Raw genomic sequence first — 16,410 nt, 5'->3', positions numbered from 1 at the left:
GGCTGCCTTTGCAAATTGTGCGGAAGTGTTCACTAATCCGGAATGCTGTAGCCAGACTATTGACTGGGGCTCTTTATAGGGAGCATTACGCCCACCTCACTGGCTACTATTCCATTTTCTTCTTGGCACAATTCAAAGTTTTGCCCAAGTTCTGTCTGCCGTCCCCGAAGGCAACGAGGGCTTTGGAAGGAGTGCCAACAATACCGGAAGGAAAACTCCCAAAGCCCTTGGGCTGGATCAGTGGAACCCCATGGCAGCTTCAGAGCCTTTTTAAAGGCAGCCCCGCATACAGCTCATGGACATTCTCTAACCAGAATGTCACTGGTGCATTGGTGACTCCCACCAATCTTTGCAGCAGGTAAATCAGTGTGGGTGGACTGGTGGCTGATGCAATGGAAAATCAGTGATGGCGGTGTGTGTGGCCACCAACCGTGTTAGGGGATGTAGTCATTAGATCTTGGGAACCAAATTTAGGTTGCTAGGCTGGAATCCAATAAAATGGGAATACACAGCCCTGGTTCACGAAGGTCGGTCATTCCAGGCCCCCAAGTAGCTTAAGACCGGGGACACAGTGTTTCCACACAAAGCCACCTGTGGACGTGAGCTTGGGGGTTGTGTCCTCAGCAGTGTTTGCGCACCATCCAGATAGCCAGTGGTGCTAAAGCACATCATGAATCACTGCCCACATGTCCTCAAGGAAGGAGAGGGGGATATCTGATCAAAGTCATCTCCTTAGAGCACCTGGAGAATGCATACCGTTCTGGAGTTCCCAGAATATGCCCCCAAGTGAAACAGCTTCTTCTGAAAATAACCCTCTTATCATTAATTTCTGGACGGGTAGATTTGCTTGGATGATGTCTGGGGACATAGACGGATGTAAAGCGAGGCATCACTGGAACAAATCCTTCTGAACGGTTGCAAAACGTCCCTTGATGTGAGAAGAGAACCCTTGCAAAGGTGAAAGCTGTGCTGTGGAGCGTTGCTTTGGGCAGTTCAGGCTTGCTTTAGACTGCAGCTGATGTTGTTCTTCAGCCAGACTTCAGTGTCCCAAAGGGAAGACTTGACGTGTCTCCAAAGGGGTGTTGCTGTAGTTTTAGTGGGGATGATGGTAGGAAGCAGAAAGCTCATCTGCAGATATTGCAGGATGAAATCCTGGCCCTGTCAGCTCCTTTTGGCATGGGCCCCTGAGCAGTGGCATTTTCTGTGGGGAATATTATGCATTGCCTCATCTGGTGGATGAGGCAATGCTAGGCGTCACTTTTGGGATGTGACCGAGAGCTACTGGAGTAGCCCCCCGTGTTGAATATCAAGGCTTCTTGCACAGCTATGCCAGGTGTCTGACAGGCCCCGTGCCCACGGCTGCCGATGCTGGGTGGGGGATGCAGGACCCGCACACGAGCCGACCAGACTGCTAACAGCACAAACCCAAGGAAGACCGATGTCAGCGCACTTCTGGGACGCTCGTGAAGCCAGCTGCGCACTGCTGGTCCACTCTTACCGCTGGGAAGCCAATGGCGGGGCTTTCCTCTCAGCTGGGCCCAGCAGCCGTAGCAATGGCGATGACAGCCGACTCTGTCTCTCCTCCCCAGCTGTGCTCAAGTTTGAAATCAGTGTCTGATGTCGGTGATGGTCTGGCTGAGAGCAAACAACTGGAAACGCATTCCAGACAAGGCAGCGGTGCTCCTGGTCGGTTCAGAGGCAGGCCAGGAAATGGGCATCTGACTTGTCTGGGATGGGGTTACACTCCCCCGATGACTCAGGTTCGCAGCTGGGTGTACTCCTGGATCAGGCCTTGAACCGGGATACCCAGGTGACGGCGGTGGCCAGGACAGCATTCGGCAGCTGAGGCTAGTGCGCAAACCGCACCCAGACCTGGAGATGGGCTACGGTGAAACATGCCTCATTGTATTTGGGCTATTTCAAAGGAAGGACTATTCTAAAGCACTCTATGTGGGGCTGCTGTTGAAAAGCGTACAGAAACGTCCACTGGCCCAGAATGCTGTAGCTGGACAGTTGAATGGGGCTCCGTATAGGGAGCATTACAACCGCCTCACTGGCTACTCTTCCCGTTTCTTCTGGGTGTCTGCATCCCAGAAGGCAACAAGGGCTTTGGAAGGAGTGCCAACAACACCGGAAGGAAAATATCCCAGAGCCCTTACTAATTCAACAGAACCTCTTGGACTAGATCAATGGAACCCAACTGCAGCTTCAGAACTGCTTCTGAGGGCAGCCCCCACACAGCTCTTGGAAACGTTCTGAACAGGAGGTTACCAGTGCATAACTCTCACCAACTTGTCACCATCTGCGTATGGTCGCAGCTGGTGCATCATTGTAGACAGACCGGTAGGTTATGCCGCAGAAGAATCAGTGGTTGAGGAGTGTGCTGACCACCGCCCCGTTAGGAAATATAGTCCTGAGATCCCGGGAGCCAAATTTAAGTGGCAAGGCAGGAATCCAATAAAGAGGGAACACTGATGGGAACACGTAACCCTGGGTCACTAAGGATGGTCATTCCTGGCCCCCAAAGTAGTTTAAGACCTGGGACATGCTGTTCCTCACAAAGCCACCCCTGGACGTGAGCTTGGGGGTTGTGCCCTCAGCAGCGCTTGTGCACCATCCAGATAGCCAATGGTGCTGAAGCACATCATGAACCACTGCCCACATGTCCGCAAGGAAGGAGAGGGGATATCTGATCAGAGTCATCTCCTTAGAGCGCCTGGAGAATGCGTACTGTTCTGAAGTTCCCAGAATATGCCCCCAAGTGCAACAGCCTCTTCTGGAAATAACCCCTTATCTCTTTTTTTAAGTCATTAATTTCAGGACAGGGGATGGATTTGCTTGGATGATGTTTGGGGACACAGATGGAAATAAAGCGAGGCACCATTGGAAGAAATCCTCACTGAGCATTGCCAGACATCCCTTGAGGAGGGAAAAAAACTCTTGCAAAGATGAAAGCTGTGCCATGGAGCATTGCTGTGGGCACCTTATGCTTGCTTCAAGCTGCAGCTGCTATTTCCGTACAGCCAAACCTTGATGCCAGTAAGGTAATGGGTGAAGGGTCTCTGGATGGTTTTTTAAAAGTGGAAATTATTGTAGGTAGCAGAATGCTCCTCTGCAGATCTTGAAGGATGAGGTGTTAGATGTGCCAGTTTCTTTTGGGATTGGGCTCCTTAACAGTGGCATTTTCTGTGGGGCTGTGGCACCTGGAAAAGTGGGACCTGTTTCCATCCCCCCCCTAATGCAGGCAGGTCAAGGCACGTAAGCTGCAGATAGGAAATGAGTTGACACTGCAAGGCAGCAGCCTCCTCAGGCCTTGAATGTTGGGCCACCACTGCCTTGAGTGGTAGGCCAGGAATAAGACAAGGTGGGTGCTTCTGTGGAGTGGTCTGGGGGTCTTTGCCATTTCCATGCCATTGCAAGTCTTTTCTTGGTGTCTCTGATGTTTCACGGGAATGGCGGGACCATTCACATCACAAAATGCCAGGCTGGAATTCTGAATATACTTTTGAACCAGTGGGAGCCAGTTTTGAACAACAACTAAAACTTATGCTGAGTGGGGTAAGCTGTGGGGTGTATATGTGTAGGAGAAAGAGGAACCTCCCAAAATGGGGTGGAGGAACCTTCCAGAAGCAGAGGGCTTCCTCTCACCGCAGGTCCCTTCCTCTTGCGGAATGGAGATTCTGGATCCAACCATATATTATTATTTCTTTAACACACACACACACCACTTTTCAGCCCACCATGGCCCTCAAAGCAACCTGCAGATTAAAATAGCAATAAGAACACAACCCGATACAAGAATGGTATTGGTCAGTGCAGAAGATCGGGCTAATCAAGCGCCCAGGTAATGAGCTGAAGTATCAACATGGGTAGGGGTATCCCCAAAGGGAAATGGAGCCATTTATGTGGATGAGGAAGGATAAGATTGAAGAAACAGATGGTCAAATCATAACCCAGAAAAATTGGTCCCCGAAATGATTGGGAGGGCATATTGCAGGATGAGAGAATAAAGCCTTCAATGGACAATTTAGGGACTGTATCAAACCGTTTGATGTGTTTATGCTTCAGGAACATCGTCTAGGAAGGAAGTCGAATTAAATGGGTTTCAGGGCCACTCTGTTGAGGCCATATTAGGCAGTAAGAAAGGTAGACCAAAGGCAGGTGTAGGGCACCGTCCTATGCATTTTTAGACAGAAAAATGACCTACAGCTCCCAGCATTCTGCAGACAACTGTGCTGGCTGGGGAATGCTGGGAGTTGTAGGACATCTCTCTGTCTAAAAATGCTTAGGATTGCTGCCTTACTGCATTTTATAGCATCCACCCTGACTGCCCAAATTAAATTTCTGTCCAAGAAGCAGATAGCAATCGTGATGTTGCTTCAAATAGGTTACTCAAAAGAGCTGCTCATAAATGTATATATACCACCAAAGAAATGTAAGAAAGAATATATGGGCTATTGGGGTGAACTGGAAGGGAATGTTTTGGAACTGGGAAGTCTAGTTCCTCTGCTTATATTTTAGGAGCAGGGGATTATAATGCTCAAATAGGTGTAGATGATCATTTTTCCTGTATCTCAAAGTTCTGGTATCAGGGGAAACAGTGGATGGCAAAAAAGAACTCCAAGGATAAACATATGAATGAAGCCAATTTAATTTGAGGAAAATGCAGGGTTGGTGATCTTATATGCCTCCGCTGAGGGGGAGAAATTTGTAGAATTCACCTGTATTGCACATAAGCGCAGCAGTGTGATAGATCATGTAAGAATCTCTGGTGCAGTGAAGTGTATTGTCAAGTATTTTCATATTGGGCCAAATTATTTTATTGATTATCAACTATTTATTTATTTACAATATTTATATACCTATCCACTTCAAAAGACTTTGGAGTGGTGAACAACAAAGATAAAAGAACTAAACACCGTGTTAAAACAATTACAACATTTTAAAAGAAACAAGTTCTGATAAGACCAAATTTAATAAACTGTGGCTGGTCACTCAAGGAAGGCTTCCCGAAATTACAATGTCTGCAGGAGGCACCGAAAGCAACACGACGTTGGCGCCTGCCTGACCTCCAAAGGCAGGGAGTTCCACATGAGGGGGGCCACCACACTGCAGGCTCTTTTCCTGGTGGACTCCAACCGGGCCACGGGTTCACGTGGAACCACCAGGAACATGCCCTCTGATGACCTCAGTGAACAGGCAGGTTGGTAAAGAAGGTGCTCTCTCAGGTATCCTGATCCCAAGTTGTTTAGGGCTTTGTAAGCTAGTACCAAAACCTCAGACCTGGCTCTGCAGTGAATAGGGAGCCAGTGCAGTTCCCCCAGCAAGGGAGTTGCGTGCTGAAAAGGGGCAGCTCCTGACAACAGCCAAGGTCCTGCATTCTGCACTAGCTCCAGCTCCGGGACCAGCCTCAAGGGGGGCCCCACTTAGAGCGCATTGCAGCAATCTGTAGGGATGGTGGAGAATTTCGGAGAATTTCTCCACGAATCTCGGTGAGGCCGAATGCCAACCCCCGAAATTGGCGGTGAAATTGCAGTAATCCAGTCTTTGGGTTACTAATGCCTGGACCACCGTGGCCAAGCTATCCCTGTCCAGGAGAGGCTGTAGCTGGTGAACCAACCGAAGCTGGTAAGAGGCATGCCAAGTTGCTGCGGCCACTTGGGCCTCCAGCGACCATGATGGATCTCGGAGTACCCCCAGACTACGAACCTGATCTTTCAGAGGGAGTACAGCCCCATCCAGAACAGGCATTGAACGTAGCTCCCATTATACAGGGAGCAGAACGGACTCTACAGCGCTGGAGAGGGCACTCAGCTGCAACCGAGCTGGTGGTCCCCCGCAACTCACTCTTCCACAGTGAGGCTAAACCTTCACCTGGATCACTATCTCTCTCCACTGGAAAATCCCCAAGAGCATTCAGAAATCCATTGGATTCCATCAGTCTCCTGGGGCGGACCGTCTGAATGGGTTCCCCACTCTCGCAGAAGGAAAGTAACGCCGTAAGTTCAAATCTCAAAACCAGGAAGTGGTCTGACCATGACAGTGGAGTTACTCGGACCCCCCAGTCTTCAGACCACCCATCTCACAACTTGGAGCAAGAACCAAGCCCAGATGCATGTGTTGCCGATGACACACTGAGACAGGCCCATGGTTGTCACGGCCATGAAGTCCCGAGCTGGAGCTCCAGAGACAGCCTCGGCATGGAAACTGAAGTCACCCAGAACCACCGTCCTGGATTCCTCCAAGACCGCACTTGCGGCCACCTCTGCCATCTGGGCAGCAGGGTGGGGTTTTACACCAGCAGCACCCTCAATCTGTCTCCATGGCCCAACACCAGGTGCAAGCCCTCGTGGAGTGGTTTCCTGGTGAGGGAGATGGAAGTTCTATGTTACTTTTTAAAGTACCATTACACTTTTTAAAAGTTCTACTTGAACTGACGGCTTCCTTGTCAGTCGGGCCAGCTCGAAACAGAGGAACGCCTTTTATTGGAATATAATTTTATACTGACATTAAGGGTCCATTTTATAACCCCGTTACTTATTTTTCTGCCTGGAAGGACAGTTGGATTTTATGTTTCATGAAGGTAAAATCACAGTCAATTAATGGCTGACAGTAACTGTTGGGAAATAAATGGTATGAGCATTGTTTCTAATGTAAAGTGGGTTGCTAGTTTTATGCTATGTGTGTGTATATTTAGTTTTTAATGAATCCTTTTAATGTTAGTCGTTCTGTTTATTTTACATATCTTGGTGCTTTATCCTGGTTTTACTGGGATTTATTAAATTGCTGCTTTATGTACCAATATGTGGAAAGGTCTATGGACTAAACAAGCACTTTCAGTTGGTTAACTTGATCCGGACAGGATCTAGGATACTGTTCTGTGATGGACCGCCGGAAAGCACTGTCCAGCTCGGCGTTAGCTGGGCCCCCGAGTCCGGGAGAGGCCCGTTGCCAGCCAGAGGCCCATGCTCACATGACACGGAGAGTCCAAGAAGGTCCAGGGGCCTGTGAGAGAAGCACATATGCCAAGTGGTCTTCTGCAGAGGGCCTGGCTGATCTCCCGTCGGCTGACCCCTCAATACTGGCGTGGGTGACGTGGCTTGTGAGTGGGCGTGCCACAGACATGGAGGCACTGTCTGATCAAATTGCCTTTCTGGATAGCATGCTTACTTCTCTTCCTAGCTTGTCGGGAAATGGTACTCGGTTGCAGTAGCAATGAATCAAGGCAGCCAGCCGAGAAACGGTTTTCAGCTTACACTGAAAGACCTGAAGACAAACGGCATCGTCATCAACATACAGAGGGCTCAGTAAGTACTTCCGATTGCTTCTGATCTGATCAATATCCATGCCACAAGACCCGTTCCGTGCAGACTGTTACTGGTGTGTGTGTGTTTGGGCGAGAGGGACAGAGCGTGTGCGAGAGAACGTACCAGTAACGTTCCACGGCCAGGCGCTCTTGTTCAGCATGTTCAGCATGAGCAGAACATGAAGCCCATTAAAAGCAAAGGTGACATGGGTTCCTCCCCCCGATTACACTGAGAACTCTCCTCTGTAAATGTGGACGCCAAATATCTGCTAGGTTTACAATGGATTGCCTAACAGTCTTTGATACAGGCGCTCGTTGTTCAGTCGTTCAGTCGTGTCCGACTCTTCATGACCCCATGGGCCACAGCACGCCAGGCCTTCCTGTCCTCTGCTCTCTCCTGGAGTGTGCTCAAGTCCATATTAATTGCATTGGTGATGCTATCTAGCCATCTCATCCTCTGCCGTCAGCGCTGACATGCAGGAGACGGCAACATGTTTGGAGAGATGTCTAGGACATTACAATGCCTATTTGGACAGGGTCTCCCACGCAGATTGTGGAATCCCCTCCCTGGAGAGATTCGTAGGGTCCCAACATTACAAGCCTTTTACTGCCTTGCTCATGAAGAGATTTGGAAAGTCTGGCCTGTTGCTGGGTTTTTTTAAACCCTGTAGTGTGTTTGGGATATTTTCCAAAGTGGACAAAGCCCCGGACCTGGCTTTGACCTGGCCCTGGCCTGGCCCAGGTGGCAGGTGTGTGTGTGGGAGGGTTGAAGAGTTTGCTCCCTGCTTTGAATGCTTTATGGTTTTTCCTTTCCTTTCCTTTCCTTTCCTTTCCTTTCCTTTCCTTTCCTTTCCTTTCCTTTCCTTTCTTTTCCTTTCCTTTCCAGAGAGAACTGCATCAAGGAAGAGACTTATTTTTCTCAGATGGACCAGCCTGGAAAATACAGATCACGTAATTATTAACAAATCACAGAGAGTCCCTCCCCTTTTTAGGCTTGACAAAAATGATCCCCTGGCTCCCCCAATGGACAATGAAAACTTATTCAAGCTGATATGAGCTCTTTCTAAAAAAACAAGAAAGGAAAATAATAGCTTAAGAAATTGTTTAGCCCTAACTTTAAGTTCTGTTTCCCAAACCTCTGATACCAAAGGAATATATCCCCTTGATGGAAACCTCACTCAAAGTTAACTACTCTCAAATTTTCTTTAAAAAAAAAAAAGTTGCTTAAAAAATTGTTTTCTCCTCCTTTTAAGCATTGTTTCCGAAACCTCTGACACGAAGGGAATATACTTTTCCTGACTGGGTTCAAAGGGGAGACACATTTCACTCACCTTCATTTGAACTCCGTATTTGCTCCGGACAATAGGCGGACAATTTTCTTGCAAGTCCTGAATCTCCCACCATTCAGCTTCGTTAGATGGCCTGGTTGGTTTCTAGTATTAAGAACTATCCCTGTTCTCCACACTATGCATAATTGTACGCACCTCTGGCATGTCTCCATGTAATTGCCTTTTTTCTAAACGAAAGAGACCCAAACATTGCAACCACTCCTCTTAGAGAAATGGCTCCGGTGCCTTGATCATTTTGGTTGCCCTTTTCTGTACATTTACCAACGCTACAATATCCTTTTTGAGGTGCGGTGATCAGAACTGCACACAGGATCCCAAGCATGGCCGCACCATAGATTTGTATCACGCGGGGGTGGGGAACACTTCTAGGAAGGGCGGACGGAAATGACCTTCATGGGCTGGGTGAGATCAGGAGGAATCCAATGGGGCTCTGTGGCTGGATTAGGCCCATGTGCCGGAGATTCCACATCTCTGTTAAAAAGGCATTATGGTGTTGGCACTTTTAGTTTCTCTTAAATAACTTTCTTTGTGGTTTTATTTCAAATCTAGGAGGGGGCACAGCCACCATTTCTATCCTGGCTGCAGTTTATGACAATTACTGCATTATTTATGCTGAAACACCAGTGCAAAACATACTGCGTCTATACGGTATGTATAGTGGGTGGAAACAATTTAAGTTTGGAAAAAATTCTCAAAGCTTGGGATGAGCCAAATGTGAGACTGAAAGAATGAGAAAACAAGGAGAGAAACTGACATCCACAGATTTCTGCACAGATATCCCTAATCACACATCCCTAGCGTTGGAGACAAACCGTTCCACGGAGGTAGCAAATTCGGGAAACAACGAAATTAAAGGGCGGCTTCTGCTAACCATTTTAGGGGCTGCCAAGAGGCAGAAATAGGAGCCACTTTCGACAGTTAAAACTGATGGCCTCTGCACAGGACAAGGGGCTTGCAGCTGTGGATGGGGTGAAAATCTGTTCACTTTGTGTTTTGATGCCCATGTCTCACTTTTACTCCAATATGGATACCAAAACTAAGTTATCCTTAGAAATTCACCCTTTTCCAAATTTTGCAGTGGAGTTTGACATTTAAACAATGTGCACAAACTGTGCAGATTTGGGGGAAATGCACATAAAGAAGGTGTATTCTAGTGTAAATAACATTAAAATGCATCACATTTGGAAAATTTGCTTGCAACAATGTGTATATTAAGCAAAGTTTTGTAGGAGAGTGCATGCGCTAGGAGAAATGTGCACAAATTGCTTACGAATGTTCCTGCATTTTTTTAAAAAAATCTCAAAGTTCAGGATGACCCCAGCTTGAGAGAAATTGTAATTGGCACATTCGTCCATCCATGGTAGCAGCTGCATGGCCAGAACCTAAGTATGTTACCTGGAAGAAAGTGCTGCTACGTGCCATGTATGATCTCTCCTTGCTTTTAAAGCTCATCCTCCACAGTATGGCAAGAAAGCGAGAGCAGCGGCGGCATTAAAATTACAATTAAAAGGGAGATGCACAGCAAGCGACGGAGAAAGGAGAATTGTCGCCATGATCTCAGGGACTGCTCCTCCACCCCCGCCCGATTTAACATTGCCTGTCCAGACCTCTGCAGACTTTGCATTGCCATTCCACTCCCTCCCCTGGCTGCAAGTCAGATGCTCTGCCGTAAGAACACAGATGGAAGGTGCACTAGGAAAACATGGGAGGGTTTCAGGATGAGGACTGTATCGTGTGAAACGTTAGTGAGCCAGGCCCAGTGTAAAAAGGAAACTGTACATTGTACATGCTGTAAACTCATTGTCTGGAAGCTCCCCGCTCTCACGCTTCAGCTACTACACCGCACTGGTCCTCAGTGTTACCAGTGGACCACTGGAGTGGGCGGGGGAGAGAACTGTGGCGCTCCAGATGTTTTGGTCTGCAAGTATTAGCCAGCATAGCCAATGGTGCAGGATGATGGGATGTGTAGGCCTAAACCTATGGAGAGACACAAATGGCCCGCCCCTGCTCCAGAGAGAAAGGCCATTGAGGACATAGCCAAATTCAGGCCTTCCAGTCTGAAATGTGTTTTTTCACTCTCCCCTCTTTCCTTGCCGTGATTCGCAATGTGACAACCTGGTTGGGCCTGCAGTCAGGGCTACAGAAGCATCGGAAGACGCGAAGGAAAAATTCCGGGAACTCGCCACATCCCTGCAATTCCCTACCCAAAACATTTTCTACGTAGACAGTGCCGGTAAAAGCAGTTGGCTCTTATGGATTATTATGTCCGAACTGAGTTTTGTCCCTCTCTGTCCACATAACTTCCTGTGCAAAATATGTATTTTTTATCAGCAAACTTGTGGACATACACATGATCGCAATCCGTCTGTCCACTGTGTAGCCCCACAGAAGCACATTCCCCTCTTCTAAATATGCCATACCGGTCAAAAGCTTCTCAGTCTCTTCTGCCACTGCTTCTTGAGAAAAGGGGTGTGTGGGAAATTGACAAGTCCATTGCCAAGCACATGGCTCTGCTGGGTTAAACAAAGTAGTGTGCAGGAAGGATGACACTGACAAAAGGGGATGAGGCTTCTGTGGCGCTACATAGCGGACGGGCAGACTTGTGAGCGTGCACCCTTGCACAGGATCACCATTTATATAGATAACCCACCCAGAGAGCTTTGGCTATTGGGTGGTATAGAATAATAACAATAACAATAATAATGATTTGTGACACCATTTGTGAACAGTTCAAAATCCTCCCCCAATCCAATTTGTACAAATTACTGTCACTAGGGGAAAAAAATTGGTACCTTCATACTGGATTGAGACACTTCAGATCGAGCCAATGCCAGCAGGGGGAATGGAACGAAATCTGCCAGGGCCTAACCAGAAAAACCCATCACGTTTTCACCCCCCAAAGGGAATTCCCATTCATCCTTATTCCAGGGACAAGGAATGCGTATGGTCTTTAAGGCTCCAGCTTTTCTGGAAGCTTCTTTTCAAGCCACTGTCCTCAGGGAACCTGAGCTGGAGAGCACCCCCTCTGGTTCCAGTTTTGGACAAGGTCAGGCAGAGGTGGTCACAGCTGGAGGCTCATCTCCCAGGTCTGGGGTATTGTTGGTACATGTACCAGAAAATGGATCAACTTAAAGTGGCAACAATTTGGGATTCTGCTTCCTGGGCCCAATTCTGCATCATGCTATGGTAACATTATCTCTTTCCTTCCACAGTGCCATGTCCCTAAAATCCCAGAATTTGGAACTACGATCTGATGGAGCATAATAATGGAGAGATAATTCCACAGTTTACCACCTAGGTTCTGGAAACCAAGAGCAACCATTAACCAGCCCCTTTGGAAAGAAAAGCAGAACCTGCTGAATCATGCAACCTTGAGATCCGTTTCTTAAAAACGATTCCATCCACTGTATTATGTGCACCATCAGACCTATGAAAATAAAACCATTCAAACCAGGGACAAGCCCCTGGACTGTTCAGTTTTCTTTGTGACACCAATAACAGGAACATGTGAAATGAAACCAACAATGAAATTCTCCTTGCGCTCAGCACAGCACGCTATTTGCATAGCCAGGTAAGACTAGTGTGAGTCAGCTTTTGGAAAAAAAGCGCTTGTAAAACCCGTGTCCTGCTGCTGGCATGCTCTTGCCGCCGGGAAGCAAAGGGACGGTCGTTCCTGTTGATGGGGCCAAGCAGTCGTAGTGACGCTAATGGCATCCAGGTCTTTCTCTCCTTTCCCTCTGAGGCCAAGGAAGCTGTTCAAGTTCTGCATCCGTGTCTGATGCGCGGAGGAGCGCCAACAAGTGGAAGCCTCATCCAGACAGGACAGTGGTGCTCTGGTCAGTCAAACGGCAGATCAAGGCATGGGGACTCAGCTTGTCTCGGATGGCGGCATGCCAGTGGTGTGGCGCGGATGGGGCCAATTTCTTCCTGTTGCTCATGGGCAGTGTGCAGCGGTACATCAGTTGTAGTGGTGCACATGTACAAGACAACGCACAGCTTTCTGGCATGCATGCAGACTTTTGGAAGGCCCTTCCCTGATACCTTCCCCGGGGATCCAGTTTCCAGGAGCCTTCATGTTCGCATGAACTTAGTGTGCAGCCCACTGACGTCGCTGAACTCCATCTCACCATGTAACGTACGTTACTCTGCTTTCAGGAGGGTTGATGGAATTATGCGCGTGAAGCACTTGAAGCACTCTGAAGCATTCTATGAATGCTGTTTCTGTTCCCCACACTGAATGCCAATTTCTCTAGTTCCCAAAGATGAAGTCTCTCCTCGTTGTTGTTGTTCAGTCGTTAAGTCATGTCCGACTCTTCGTGACCCCATCCTCCGCTCTCTCCCGGAGCGTGCTTTAGGTTAATCTTCATTGCATCGGTGATGCTATCTAGCCATCTCATCCTCTGCCGTCCCCTTCTCCTTTTGCCTTCAATCTTTCCCAGCATCAGGGTCTTTTCCAGGGAGTTTTCTCTTCGTATTAGGTGGCCAAAATATTTGAGCTTCAGCTTCAGTATCTGTCCTTCCAATGAGCACTCAGGGTTGATATCCTTTAGGATGGACTGATTTGACCTCCTTGCAGTCCAGGGACTCGTAAGAGTCTTCTCCAGCATGACAGTTCGAAGGCATCAATTCTTCAGCGCTCAGCCTTCCTTATAGTCCAGCTCTCACAGCCATACGTTACTACTGGGAAAACCATAGCTTTGATTATATGAATCTTTGTCGGCAAGGTGATGTCTCTGCTTCTTGCTATGCTGTCTAGGTTTGCCATTGCTTTCCTCCCAAGGAGCAAGTGTCTTTTAATTTCATGGCTACAGTCACCGTCTGCGGTGATCTTGGAGCCCAAGAAAATAAAATCTGTCACTGCTTCCATTTCTTCCCCTTCTATATGCCAGGAAGTGATGGGGCCAGATGCCATGATCTTAGTTTTGTTAATGTTGAGTTTCAAACCAACTTTTGCACTCTCCACTTTCACCCTCAACAAGAGGCTCTTTAGATCCTCTTTGCCTTCTGCCATTAGGGCGGTATCGTCTGCGTATCTGAGATTGTTGATAATTCTCCCTTCTCCTACAGAACAAGTATCAGCACATGCCGGTAAATATGAGACCATACAGGCCCATTTCTACTGTCCACTCTGCACACGCTCAAAGCCTTTCAGTATCGGCGCAATACAATGAACCATCTCCATCCTGGGGGCTGTGTGAGGCAACAATACCAAGGGCCAATGGAAACGGAAATGCTCTGTGACGCGATTTGGGCAAAATCCGCATTTCCACAGAACCGAATGAGCTCTTTCCATGGACATGCAGTGCTGCCTTCCTCTGCTTTTGAAGTGGAGACGGGAACGGGAGCCACGTTAGTTGGGGTGGGGCAGGTGAGTCCTGCCACAAGTAGAAATGAAGGCCCGCAAGCGCGTGGGTGCGAGGCAGCTAATGAGCAGAGGCCTGCTCCCCCTCCCTCTCCTGTTCAGCAAGGTGCAATGCAGGACTTCCTTACGAGTAGGTGTTCATGGCAAGCCCCACACGCCCACACACACACACACACGTCTGAGGCTGGCAGGCAAGCAGGCAGCCCTCCATACCTGGATCTAGGGCAAGAAACGCCGGGCGAGCTGCTGAGAGCCGCAGCTGACACTTTCGATTTGGGGGTGGAGTAGAACTGGAGAAAAAGCCCCGTGTAGATGGGGCCCACGACGATACAGAGCACAGCCCTCGCAGGACCTCAGTGCAGAGCAGGATGGCCAACGTGACTGGAGCTATTCCTGGAGACTCCCTCCTCCTGTCCCCAGAACTTCACACCGTGCCAAACTGCCAAGATCTTCTTTCAACAATGTGCTGGAGAGGAGTGCTGATTCCCAGAGACTCCAGGCCAAACCGGGCGGGTGGCAGCCCCATAGCAGCACTGCACAAATGTAGACTTCTCAGAACATCCATGCTAAAGAAAAGTCTATCTAGAAAATCCATTTTAAACACTTCAGACACCCACACAGCTATGTAACGAGATCCCTGGGTGACCCTAAGCCGGTCATGATCTCACAGCTGAACTGCAGGGTCGTTGTGGGGATAAAAGGGGGTCGAGGGGAGCACATGTCTGCCACTTGGCATGCCGGGGTGCAAATGTGAGCATATTTCCTTGGCGGGAGGGGACAATGGGGTGCAAATGTGAGCAGGGAAGCATGCCAGTCCATGAGCATCTTGCAAGGGGGAATCTGCTCTTTTGAACTGTGCCTTTTCTTCCTAATATGGCCACTAGTTCCTAAATGGCCCTGCCCTGATCGGGGGGAGAAGAACGGAGGGAGCTGAAGTGGCAAGGGTGACGACTAGAGTGCTGATGGCGGAAAGCCCAATTTGAATGTAACAAGACGCATTATAGGGATCATTTGAAGACCTATGGGATGTCGATACATGCAGCAAAATCAGCTTTCTACGCTACACCTATTGCATCCACGAACTCACACCCAGCTGAGCTGTTCAGGGTGGTTAGGGAGCTGAGTCAGCCCCCCCATCCAATTTTAGAAACTTCAGTGGGTCTCTGCGGTGCTTTTAATGAGGGTTTTTTTTTTCAGATAAAATCTCTCGGATACGAGCTGACTTGGATGCGGTTGTGGGGACAGAAGTCAACAGTCGGGAGTCCAGCAACTCTGCTTGAATGATTCAACTAGATCATTTTCAGTCTGTGACTCCTGGTGATGTGGACAAGCTGCTTGGCTCGGTCAAAAAGACAACTTGCCTTCTTGACCCTTGCCCGTCCTGGTTTTTAGTCTAGGGAGGGGAGAAGGTAAAGCAATTTTTGCTGAATATGATTAATGCCTCCCTTTTGGAGCACCTCGCAATCCTTTTTTGTTTTAACCACTCTAAATAATTTTAGAATCACCAGCAAACTTGGCCACCTCACTTCATTCCTAATTCCAGGGAAGCATTCCCATGAGTGATTTACTGTGAGTTTGCTGCATTTGGAGGTCTTTTGGGGCACATGATGTTGTGGCCATCCTGCAGCCACTCCGGAGTTTTGCACTGAAAAACTGGTTTTTCTGAGACTGCTTTTAGTCTATTTTCCTTAATCGGCTTGTCTGCGCTTCTGTTTCAGTGTGCACTAACCGTCTGCATTTACACTGGCATGATAGACCTGCCTAGGGGTGTGTCTTTCACCTGGCCATGACCTCAACCCAGTCAAGGGGTGTTACCCCAATGTTTTCCCTGCCCTTGTTTCCTCAATATTGCCATCATTTCACGCACTGAACAGAAGTAACTATACCCCTGTATAGCACTACAGCACTATCCCAAAATAGTGCATTTGAACAGGAGTAGCTATACCTGCTATTACACTACTGCAGTTTTAGAGGGACTGTAATAAAAAGAACTGAGGGGAATCAGGCATAGGTGGGTGAGGCAGGTGCTAATACACATTGCTAGAGAATGCAGAAAAGATGAACAAGGTGAAAGTAGGGGGGAGTGGGAAGGTGTCTTGCCAAAGGCAAGGGTTCTTTTCTGGATTCAGGAGCAATACGCACACAAGTGAGTTGAAGTAAAAGGGTTTTATTTAAAGCAGGCAAAAGGATATTAAGAATATACAATACCAAGCAAGCTTATCTTCCTCAATCAGTTGTCGGGAGCCCCAATGGACGACAACGAGGAGACCCCAGTCTGTGGCCGGCATGCAGCACCTTCCCAGTCCAGGTTTGCACTGAAGCTCCCCTTGGGCAGAACTACCAGGGTTTTTTATGCCCTAGACCCTTGAGTGCTACATGCCATCTGGGACAGC

The 16,410-nt window shown here is 48.3% G+C and overlaps 1 protein-coding gene across 1 annotated transcript; it reads left to right on the top strand.

The window, feature by feature from the left end:
* The first annotated feature begins 2,830 nt into the window (after positions 1-2,830).
* LOC146335823 (extracellular fatty acid-binding protein-like) lies at positions 2,831-12,117 on the top strand. Its single transcript, XM_084820668.1, has 6 exons — positions 2,831-3,044; positions 7,183-7,307; positions 8,193-8,257; positions 9,205-9,303; positions 10,787-10,888; positions 11,868-12,117. Exons 1-6 carry the CDS (start codon positions 2,949-2,951, stop codon positions 11,879-11,881), a joined length of 501 nt encoding a protein of 166 aa, XP_084676794.1. The 5' UTR covers positions 2,831-2,948; the 3' UTR covers positions 11,882-12,117.
* Positions 12,118-16,410: the final 4,293 nt, after the last annotated feature.

Source organism: Heloderma suspectum, chromosome 14, assembly GCF_057233095.1.
Source record: "Heloderma suspectum isolate Gila_16-S chromosome 14, 16-S_ref, whole genome shotgun sequence".
NCBI classification, from domain to species: domain Eukaryota; kingdom Metazoa; phylum Chordata; class Lepidosauria; order Squamata; family Helodermatidae; genus Heloderma; species Heloderma suspectum.
This window is presented reverse-complemented; position numbering and strand designations above follow the sequence as displayed.